At 44.4% G+C, this 12024-nt stretch overlaps 1 protein-coding gene across 1 annotated transcript; it reads right to left on the bottom strand.

Moving 5' to 3' along the window:
- Positions 1-305: 305 nt before the first annotated feature.
- On the bottom strand, positions 306-11736 carry LOC311593832 (uncharacterized protein; the record flags this gene model as incomplete). Its single annotated transcript, XM_084775231.1, has 3 exons — positions 306-408; positions 500-797; positions 11652-11736. The coding sequence occupies 3 exons, from the start codon at positions 11734-11736 to the stop codon at positions 390-392; spliced, it is 402 nt and encodes a 133-aa protein (XP_084631357.1). The 3' UTR covers positions 306-389.
- Between the last annotated feature and the right edge of the window lie 288 nt (positions 11737-12024).

Below are 12024 nucleotides of genomic sequence, written 5' to 3'. Positions count from 1 at the left end.
AGTCCCTGAGAATGGGATTGAAGTGTCATGGTGCATTTTAGAGTCTGAAAGACATCGACAGGCATCTGTCGTCCCACCACCTGCCTGTAGTGTCTCATAATTTCACAGAGCAGCAGCTGCTCTGATTTTTGCCAACCTGACAGATGAAAATCGCATATCGTGATTCTTAACTTTTACTGACGTTTAACATTTTTCTGTAGCCTTACTCATTATCTGCATCTCTATCCCTATAAAAATATATTATAATAATCTTTGTTTTTCTATTTTCATTTTTGGTCATTTTCATAATAGATTTATGAGATACTCCCTAGGGTGGTTTCCGTTGTCAACTGTAAACTAGAACGACCTGGGAGACCGTCATGGAGGCAAGTTTGTCCGGATAAAGTTGATTATCTCAAGGTCGGAAGACTTACCCATGGGGTGCGGCATCACGTGATGGGCTGGGTCGGAAGACTTACCCACGGGGTGCGGCATCACGTGATGGGCTGGGTCGGAAGACTTACCCACGGGGTGCGGCATCACGTGATGGGCTGCAGTTCCGGACCGTAACGGTGCAGAGGGGTTGAACAGCAGCAGCAGCAGCAGCAGCACCAGCAGCAGCACTAGCAGCAGCAGCAGCAGCAGCAGCAGCAGCAGCACCACCACCACCACCACCAGCAGCAGCACCACCACCACCAGCAGCAGCACCACCACCACCACCAGCAGCAGCAGCAGCAGCAGCAGCACCACCACCACCAGCAGCAGCACCAGCAGCAGCAGCAGCAGCAGCAGCAGCAGCACCAGCAGCACCAGCAGCACTAGCAGCACCAGCAGCACCAGCAGCGCTCACAGCTCCCTGCTTCCTGACTGTGAATATAATGTGACCCATGCCCCCACTGCCTTGACTTTCCTGCGGTGCTGAACCAAACTTTGACCTGTGAGCTGGAAGAAATCCTTTTCCTCTTAAGTTGTTTTGATCAAGAGTATTTTATCATAGAAACAGAAGTAGAAAGTAAAATAGCCCCTTTTATATTTTAAGTTAGGCTTTTTTTTTTTTTCTGTAATTATGGCCATTTTCTTCTTAAGTTGTAATTTTTGGGCAGCCACTCTTGGGGTCAATTAAAAAAAATTTTTTTTTGCATGGAAAATCTTTTATCTGGCTTGTATATTGTACTGAAAGGCTTCCCCCAGTTCTAGAAACATGAACATGGTTACAACTGTCCATCTCTGGGTCTCCTCTCCTCCTCTCTCCTTCTTTCCTTCTTTCTCTTATTTCTTTCTAATTTTTAAACACCTGTCTCATTCAAAATTTAATTAAAATGACTAACCAGCTGCCCTACTCAATTCACTTAATTATTCATCACTTTTTCATTTCTTTAGAATGGTACAATATCAAATTCCTAGACAAATAATTTAGCCTGAATATTTGAAGTTGGCTTTTTAATTTTCTTAGCAAAAATCTTAACATGGGAAGTTTAAGCACAAACAATTTTCTTCCCACAATTGCTCAGCCTAGTGATGGTGTTGCTGATCTCGGCTAAGGGTTCTTTTTCTAGTTAGCATTCAGCTGCCTTCTTGCCATGTCATCAGATGGTGAGAAGTCTCCTGTTTCTTTCTCACAAGGGCAGTAACCCTGTCACCATGACTGCCAACCTCGTGGCTTCATCTAAAGCTATTAAAGGTGGCATTACCAAGTGTCACCCAATGTGTCAGTTTAATATTTAAATTTGAGGGAGCAGATCTAGTCCATAACCATTTTCAAAAAAGCATTAAGTATAAATATCAGATAATATATGAGCAGAAAATAGAGCCTTATTTTATGTCTCCAAATTCTGTTTAGCACATGCTCCGATCTACTCAAATGATCTAAAGATGCACGGGCTGTGCCTCTCTCACAGGCAGTTACTAGTGTTTGTACCAGCCAGGCTATGAGCAACACAATGTATTAACAACAGTCACAGAACCATTCATTCATTCATTCTTCATCCACAAACACATGGGCCATGGAGACACATGTGGCCTTGCTATCTCACGACATGGAGCCTTCCTGAGCCATGTGAAATGTGAAAGGTGATCTCTGTAGAACAAAGTGTCCTTAGCCAAATGACTTTTAGAGACTAATAGGGGATGTTTGCAACCCGATTTATGATGATTCTTACCATCAAATGCATATCAGATATAAGTACTGCAAGAGAAAGCAAGATAGGTATTTTTTTAATCCAGCCATTATTAGTTTACATTTGCGTCTGTAGGAAGACTTCCAGTCTATGTGAATTAAAAAGAACACTTGAGGGGCCTTTGAATTTCCTGCTGGGGACTTATTAAAGATTCTTTTCAAAGGTTCCCATATATATATATATATGTATATGTATATATATGTATATGTATATGTATATATATACATATATATGAATAGTAATGAATAATCAAGGAAAAAAATGAATTTATGTTCTATAGAATCTAATAGAGACCACTTTTGGTAAGAAGTTAGTAAGCCACATAAATGTTGTATCTGGGTCAGCAGCAGCTAATCAAAGATATCTATGGTGTTTGCCGTTTACATGAATTGCCTTGAATCATAGTCACTAGGCAGCGGGCCATGGCACATTGTGAGTGGCCACTAGTCAGGTTGTTATCAATCAGGTCTCCACCTGATGTCCACTGGAGGTAAAGTGAGCAGAGCCTCTCAGAGATGTGTGCAGTGGAGTGAGAGCTAAGCCAGTTGGGGACAACACTTTGAATTCTCCAGTACTTTGTATAAACATATTGATGATGTTACTCATTAGCTCCAAATAAAAAAGGGCCTAAGCAGAAACAGCACGTTTATTGTTGAAGCTGGATGCCTATTACGCATGCCTGTGATTTGATTATCTGTGATCTGTAACGTGCCGTGTAAATTACAGATGCTGCTAATCTCAGTGATGGTGTCCAGAAAAATCCTGGCAGGGTGAATGAGGTTTGTGTTGTTTGTTTTGCTGGAAGGTTGGTGCTAAGGATCTAACCAAGGGCTGTGCACACAGATGCTTTTCTACTGAGCTGGATTCCCAGGTCTTACACCTTTGCACTTCTGTTTTTTTCATTGAAAATAAGATATAAAAGTCCTCAAACCACAGGAATGCATTCCTGAGATTCACAGACTATTGCCCAAGTCAAAATGTTGCTTTCGATGGACGGGTTTCACCCTCACCACTGGCTTTCGGTGGACCTACGAAAGGATGAGGCTCAGGAAGGAAAGAGACAAAATTAAGGGTTCTCTGTCATGAAACAATTTTCCCCTGTAAGGATAGGCTTGCTCACAACATCCATGACAGAACACAGGGAGAGTTTTAGAACCATAGCACCTTGCTGGGAACCCTCCTGGTTCAGTTAACGGTGAAGCAGGAAACACTGCCAACATGTACCTGGGTATGAAGCCGCATCCCACGACTAACGTTGCCATCAGTGATGACTCAAGGAGTGCTGATCCAGTATGGATGCTAACGCATATAGCTGGGGTGTAACAGTGTGTAAAAGGAAGGGGCAGGATGAGACCCACAGAAGAAGGAATGGGAGGGCCCCCTCCCAAAGAGAGTTCTAGAAGAGAGGAATGCTAGCTCATGAAAGAAACCAAAGTAGAAGCTACACATCCATTATGTCTATTATCCACAGTACACATACAGATTTTTGCTTGGTTTCAAATCAATTTCTTTTATGTGTATGAGTATTTTGTCTGCCTATACACCTGTGTACCATGGGGCCTCAGGAACCACAGAAGCCAGAAGAGGGCATAGATCAGATGGCCCTGGGGCCAGAGTCATAGATTAGTTGTGCCATCATACGGGTTCTGGAGACTGAACCTGGGTCCTCTTGAAGGGCAGCAAGTGCTCTGAACCACGGAGACAGCTCTCTCCTCGTCCTCGTTTGCTTGTCATTTTATAATACAGGTTCAGTTGTTGTTATGATACATTTTGCTTTTGTGGCAGGACCTCCATGTAGCCCATGGTACCAGGAACATAGGTCAGGCCCATCTTCCTGCTCCAACCTCCTGTGGGATGAGATTTCAACCACTAGCTACTATACACGAGAAAAGTCTGGTTTCTGTTGTCTTTTAAAGTACTCATTTTATTTATAAGTCACCCCCCCCAAAAGATACAGCTTTTCTGTATCTTCTGATCTGAGTACATGGGCCTACCCATCAGTGTACAGGAATAGAACGCAGACAAAGGATATATGGGTGGTGCTAGTAGGCGAACCATCTGTCCTTAATACCTGTTATGAGGGCTGTGCTGCGAGAAGGAAGAACACTGAACAAGAAAGAATGCTGCACCCTGAGGCAGTTCCCGAAGGGCACCATGGCCGCAGTGAGCTCGTTGCAGATACTCCTTGGGAGCAGGAAGCCTATTTACGCCTTAACCGAATTGTCAGTTAGTAAAAGCTGCCATTTCACGGTTTGTATTAAGTTACACAAAACCAGCCTTTGTTTGGTTATATTAAGAATTTATTACTATAATTTAGAACATAATTACACTTCAGAGATATATTTGCTATATTTTGATGTCAAAAAACCTTAATTTTCTATACCAAAGATATGATGAAATTATATGTTAAAGCCATAATTAAAGTAGTAAAGAGTTCAAGACCTGGTGTTCTTTAGAATTCTAATTCATGACGTTAGTTAATGCCACAACAGATCCGAGGGCCATTCTCTGAAAGGGACACAGTTGGGTGACTAGACTCTCTCTTGTGCCAACCTATGGATGTATGTAAAATTGCAGTATTAATAGCGATTTTGTATTTGAAAATCGAGTATGATTTGCAAAATATTTTTGTTTTATACAAGAAAATTAAAATCTTTGTAAATATGCCAGTTGAATGAGATAATCGGGCGAACAAATGCCTAAAACACTGTTCACTAAAAACATCCATTTTGCCCTGACTGAAGCTGTGTTAAACTTGATCCTAGCTTTTCATCAATTTTGTCCCTTCCCCCTAGTTTTCTTTCCCTCCCCCAACTTGTACTTTCTCTTTTCTTTTCCTCATGTGCTTCTCCCTCCTCTTCTTCTCTTTCTTTCTTGACATTCTGTTAACTGTTGTACATTTTTGGCACCGTGTAGCTCTGTTCTCAGTATCTCAGTCTCACAGACCGGGGTGAGTGATTTTTTGTTTTTGCAGAAGTAAAAACCTATATGAACAAAACTGTATTCTATTAACAACTTAGAGTGAATAAGGGAAACCAAGGCTACTTCTAAGCCTAGGGAGACACTTGTGTGTAATTACAGCACCCAGGGCCTGGAGGCAGGAAGACTGGGTGTTCCAGGCCATTCTTGGCTACATAGCTCTCAAAAATTCAAACCAAACCCAAACATCAAGGGCAACAAGACCACCAAATCCTGGTGTAATATACCAGTGGGGTAATTATTGAGAATAATGGTTTAAAAAAAATACAGTAAATAATACAAAATTTCCTAAGAGATCAAACTTGTTTGAGATGCTTTGCCTTCAGTGTAAAGAGTAGCTGTAGAAAGCCCTGTTGTGTGCCTAGGGATATTACACATGACAGGGAGCCTTCTTTTATTTTAGGTACACCAACAAGCTGACAGAGGCTTAGCGTTGGTGCACACTTGTAACCCCAGAACTCAGGAGGCTGAAGTAGGTGAGTTGAGAGTGTGAGGCCAGTGAGAGCTACTTGTGAGGCTCTACCTCCCCATAATATAATGAGGAAGACGTATTACTTAAAGCACCAGCTACAACGCCATTCATTCAGACGAAGAGCTTTTTAGCTAGAAGATGGTTGGATATATTAGCTAGGACAAAATTAGGACTAACAGCCAATCAGAGTGAGTATGCAAATAAAGAACTACCCTTAAAGCTGGTTCCTTGTGGGTCAGAGTCCCTGAGACTGAATTAAAATCTGGACGGACACTGAGGCAAATTCTCCGAAAGAGTGTAACTGAATAGGTTTGCTAGAAGGAAGGAGACCCCACTGTTATGGGCCATAGACTTTCAGGGGGTTGGCCAGCCCTAGGGAGTGTCAAATTTAAGAATAGGTTTTGGGGCAACATTTGTCTCTCATCCCTTTTCTAAGGCAGCTTGCTTTCATCCGTATTTCCTTGTGAAAATATTTCCTCGGTGTGATCTTTTGTCTTTAGTCCAAGAAAGATTATGATGAACAAGCATTTGGTCTTGTGAAGCAGGTTTGAGACAGTTTGTGTTGAATTATGGAATCTGTCTTGATTAAAACAATGTTACAGAGAGAATTTATGTATTTTGTTGGCCAACAGCAAAGCATTGATATGGCTTCGAATTTCTCCCTCTAGAAAAGAAGCCTCACATCAGGAAATGTTACAGTCTCTGTGCTCGATAATTTTATGTCAATTGATACAAGCTAAAGTCATCTGAGAGGAGGAACCTCGATTAAGAAAATGTGTCCATAGGATCTGGCTGTAGGCAAGCCTGTAGAGCATTTTCTTAATTAGTGGTTGATGCTGAGGGCCCAGCCCATTGTGGGTGGGGCCATCCCTAGGCAGGTGGTCCTGGGCTCTAAAAGAAAGCAGGCAAGCAAGCCATGGGGAACAGGCCAGTAATCAGCACCTTCCATCAGTTTCTGCATCAGCTCCTGCCTCCAGGTTCCTGCCTTGTTTGAGATCCTGTCCTGACTTCTTTCACTGATGGATTATGGATGTGGAAGTGTAAGCTTGATAAACTGCTTCCTCCCCCAATGTGCTTTTTCTTCGGTGTTTCACTGCAGCAATGGAAACCCTGACTAACACCCTTATTTTTAACTCTCTTCTTCCTCTCCTGGACAGTGTTAAATAATCTTTATGTTACAAGTAGTTAGAGAGTTAAGCAAAAGTGAGTTATTTTCAGTATTTAATGATTTAGTTTTTTTTTAATCTGTGTGTTTTTGTGTTTTTGTGTTTGTGTGTGTGTGTGAGTGTGTGTGTGTGTGTGTGTGTGTATGTGTGTGTGTGTGTGTGTGTGTGTTGTGGTGTTGTCATGTACAGGTGCCCACAGAGTCCAGAAGAGAGTTGTATCTCCTGGAGCTGAAGCTAAGGCAGTTGTGATCAACTTTAAGGGAACTTGGGTCCTGGGTCCTCTGGAAGACCATCAGGCTTGAGCGCTCTCTCGCTCTCTCTGTCTTTCTCTGTCTCTGTCTCTCTGTCTCTGTCTCTGTCTCTGTCTCCCTCCCTCCCTCCCTCCCTCCCTCCTCTCTCTCTCTCTCTCTCTCTCTCTCTCTCTCTCTCTCTCTCCCTCCCTCCTTCCCTCCCCCCACCCTCTCTCTGTCTCTCTCTCACCTCCAGGGTTTCTCTGTGTAGCTTTGGCTGTCCTGGGCTCACTTTGTAGACCAGTCTAGCCTCGAACTCACAGAGATCTCCCTGCCTCCACTTCCCCGAGTGCTGGGATTACAGGTGTCACTACCGGGCCCAGCTCCAGGCATGTTCTGTTAACCTCTTAGCTATGTCTCTAGCCCCATGGAATGGATCTTTCACTCCAAATAGGAAATTCAAGTGAGACTTTGAATATCTACAATAATAAAGATGTATGATGCCCGATTCCTGATAACCACTGGGTGATTCTAATCAAATAATCAAGCTAGATAAATTGGCACCACCCGGGTTAGACGGGAAAGGAGCAAAGCGTGCCCATGTCCTCCAGGTCTTTGCTGGTACCATGAGTGTGAAGCCAGCTACAAGCAGCTCGGCCCAGACTTGCTTCGTGGCTTGCTTTGCATTTGTCATGGTTGGTGTCAGAATGAAGTTACTGCTCATAATTAAGCAAGCTGAACTTAGTGGGAGGTGGGTCAACAGTCACCGTGCTTGCTAGCTCAGAGGGATGTTTAATTTTCTGAAGAAGCCAGTGTTGCTCATCTGAAATGGCAGTATGCTGCCCCTTTTCCTAAAAAGTCACTGCTGATACCTGAGTTCAGAAACTTAATCTGAGGCTCAGTGGACTAGTGCTATGAGAGGGGTTAAGAAAAATAATGCACGTGGAATGCCAGCATTGCTTTCAGGTTCAGGACAGACTCAGCACTGCTTTTCAAGGAATGAATATTACCGTCTTGTTGCCTTAAGGATTAGAGAAAAGCTTTTATTTTCCACCTCCTAATTTGTTTATCAGGATGGTGGTTAAATCATCAAAGTGGCCTTGAGTTGGTGGCAAGGATATAAACTGATTTGTACTCTGGCAATTGGAAATAATTTAAAAGACAATTTGAAGATGAAGGTATAGTTTGGATAAGAATTCCCAGAGGTGACATGTCTGTGACTCTATGACTAGGGGCAAGAGAAGCTTCTCCTATTTATGTGCTTCTAAACCTAGATCCTCAGCCCAGGGCCCATGCCAACCTTTGACCCTCAGCCCAGGGCCCACACCACCCTGTGTCTACTGTAGGTAAGGAACGAGGGGACATGGTTTCAGCCAGGTTCATGAGAAGTCCCCATTACAGTTTATTTTTATGTAATATTTTTATTTTAAAATAAATCATTGCATATATTTAATACACAAGGTGCTGTACTACAGAAAGGCATTTTCCTACACATATGTATATATTCTACATTGACACCACCCCCCCAGCTCCAGCATCTAATTACAGCAGGCATTCAGAACACAGTAGTCAAGTCACTTGCCATAGATGTTGCAATACTTCATTGCAATACTTCATTAACAGGCCATTTGGTGGCTGGAAATGATATCTTAGGGCAGTTATTCTTGCATTAATATGGAAAAATAGAAATACTGGATGCAGCAGTCTGTAGTCTAATAGTTCCCGTGTCTCTGGTCTTGCTCAGCTCTTCCTTTTCCATATGATCAACTGCATGCATCCCACACTTTGGTACTTACTTCAAAGTTGCACAGCTCCTGTTCCCTAGGGTCTGATTTGTGATCCTGAATAGACTGCAGAGTAGTCTTCAGAGGGCAGGGACTCCAGCCTCTACCCCTTGAGTTCCTGGGACTCTCGCAGCATGCTGGGTGTGTGTGCTCTGCATTTAAGACTTAAAAATTTAAGTGTCAGCTGGCTGCTTTGGTAACTGTGTCCAGTTATGGTGCCAAGGATGTTTCCTAACACACACAAGATTAAACTAGGTCTTCTACCTCCTGAGTAGATGAGTGGCACCACACATGGGTGAAACTTTTGTCTTAGGATCTCTCTGTCTCTCTCTTTGTCCCTGTCTCTGTCTCTCTCTCTATCTCTGTCTCTCCGTCTTTCTCTTTCTCTCTTTCTCTCTCTGTCTCTCTGGTTTTCCGAGACAGGGTTTCTCTGGGTAGCCCTGGCTGTCCTGGACTTGCTTTGTAAACCAGGCTGGCCTCCAACTCACAGAGATCTGCCTGCTTCTGCCTCCTGGAGTGCTGGTATTAAAGGCCTGTGCCACTGTGCCTGGTTAGAACTGTTCTTAACAGCACTACCCCTGTGTTTTGTTTTGTTTTGTTTTTTTGGGAGGGGGAGGGAGCATCAGAAGGTTGTGACGATTTTCTTTATTTAGCACACCTTAAAATAATAAGGATTTTCCAAAATTTGTGGACAAATGGATTGAACTAGAAATGATCATAATGAGTGAGCTAACCCAGAAGCAGAAAGAGTCAAATGGTATATACTCACTTATTACTGGACACTAGCCCAAGGGACAGGTCCCATGAAAGTCTGCACCTACCAGGAAACGGGGATAGAGGTGAGGACATCCTATTGAGACTCTAGATGAGGAAAATATAGAGGATAGGCAAGTAGGGGGACCCAGAGGGTCCTAGAAACCTACAAGAAGAACATTATGATGGCTAGATCTGAGCCCAGGGGTTCTGCTTGATCTAAGGCACCAACCATGGACAAAACGGGCAGTCATCATCAAACCCCTACCCAGATCTAGCCAAGGGACAGAACATTCTCCACAGCTAAGTGGAGACTGGGGACTGACTTTCACAGGATCTCTGGTGCCCCATATTTGGCCATGTCCCTTTGTTGGGGAGACCCAATGGCACTCGGAGGAAGGATAGCGGTCTACCAAGAAAAGACTTGATACCCTAGCACCATATTCAGGGGGAGGAGGTCCCCCACAGCCACAGTCATAGGGAAGGGGGATTGGGGTGAAAGTGGGAGGGAGGGAGGAATGGGAGGATGCATGGGATGGGATAGAAAATGAGATGTAATAGAAATTATTTTTAATTTTCAATAAAAATGTGTTATTAAAAAAATAAAATAATGAGAAAACCCTCACACTTTTAATCTAATCAAAGTAATTTTTAAAAAATGCAGCAGCATTGCACAAAACCTAAGCAGCACCGATGCTAACTCAAATCTTATGAGATGCACAGCACCTACCTCCCGACTGCTCCAGACTGGAAAGTTAACCTTGATAAAGCTTCCCTTTTGAAGAGCTGTTCTGTGCTGGCAGGTAGGTCTGGGCAGAGGTCAAGAGACATACATGTCTCCTGAATGGATTGTTTCGCTATTGCATAACACAAGGTCCTTTTACGTTTCTCCGTATGAGTCCACAGGTAGTCAGATCTTCCTCTTAAAAGCTGAAAGTGTTTTGTTGTTGTTCTGTCTGAGGAGAAAAGAACAGTCAGTCCCTCACTGTGTTACAAGACCAGACAAGTGGAGCCTTGTGTAGGACAGGCTCAGCTGATTGCATTCTCATTGACTCTTGACAGGTTGTAACTACAGGGCTTTCACTGCCCACTTCTGGCCTCTGTGGACACAGCACACACACACACACACACACACACACACACACACACACACACACACACACTTCTTAAAAACCCCTTTATTTTTGTGAGTTTCCCATCATGCACCCTAATCCCACTCATCTCCCAGCCCCTTTGTACCCACCCTCTGCCTTGCATCCTCCCCCTCAAAGAAAAGAAAACAAACCACCACCACCACCACTACCACCACCACCACCACCACCTCTGTGGAAGCTGCAGTGTGCCATGGTATGCCACCCACTACACCCTTTTTGTTCCAACAGCTTGATTTGCAAACGTTTCATTGCAACGCAACGAGTCATTGGTTTGGTCAGAGGCCTCTGGCTTCTGCTACACTCTCAATACTGGACCCTTACCAAGACTCATTGCAGATATCCTGTTGTTGTCTGCGTCATGGAGATCCGGCAGGAGCGGCCCCTTCACGCACTCTAGCAGCATATAGATGGCGTGGATGTTGGGCTTGGCCAACTTAAAGCCCTGGCTCTGAGCCTAGGTGGTAGCTGAGTTGTTCAGCTCACCAGCTCGCCCACCATGCTGCTGAGGCAAGGTGCAGAAGAGTTGCAGCTGGCAGGGGTTTGGGACAGCTCTCCTGCACCACGTTGGCAAGGTGTGGGGCCAGCTCTCCCATACTGCCCGGGTGGGGGAGGGGCGAGCTCACAACCAGGGCCAGTCCTACTGTGGCACCAAGGTGAGGCGCCGGGCGCCTGCTCTCTGGAGTGCTGCAGCTGGGGTGGTGGTGGGGCCAGCTCACCAGCTCTTACTCCCTAGGGTCCAGTTCTCTCATGCTGCCCAGGGATGGCTCTCTCTCGTGCTACAGCCAGAGAGGGGCAGAGCCAGCTCTTCGTAGCCCTCAGACTTCGACATGGCCTAGATCAGGGATATCCACATGGCCTTTGGTGGACCATGGGCCATGGACACAGATGAATGCTTGTGGGGCTAGTCAGGGCCTTGGGTGGCAGCATGGGGCAGGGTTTCACATGCCAGCTACTCACACCAGCTGTTCCTCACCACCCTCATATTTCCAGTTCCTCTTCTCTTCACGGTGCACAGATCATTCTGCTTGTCTTTGTCACCCATTTCTCCGTCATATGCTTGGTTATTGTAGTGGCACCAAGCTGCAAGTATGGCGTGCCTCGCCATAAAAATATTCTTTAAAAAAGAAAACTATAGGGGGCTGGAGAGATGGTTCAGTGGTTAAGAGCACTAGTTGTTCTTACAGAGTGCACAGGTTAGAATCTTAGCACCAATATGGTGACACACAGACATCTGTCGTTCAACTTTCAGGGTATCTGATCCCTCCTGTAATTTCCTTGGGCACCAGACACACACATGGTGCTTATACACACATGTGGAAAACATGGATGC

Source organism: Acomys minous, assembly GCF_964271855.1.
Source record: "Acomys minous genome assembly, chromosome: 3".
Taxonomy (NCBI): domain Eukaryota; kingdom Metazoa; phylum Chordata; class Mammalia; order Rodentia; family Muridae; genus Acomys; species Acomys minous.
Note: the sequence above shows the minus strand (reverse complement) of the source record. Positions and strands in the feature narration are given on the sequence as shown.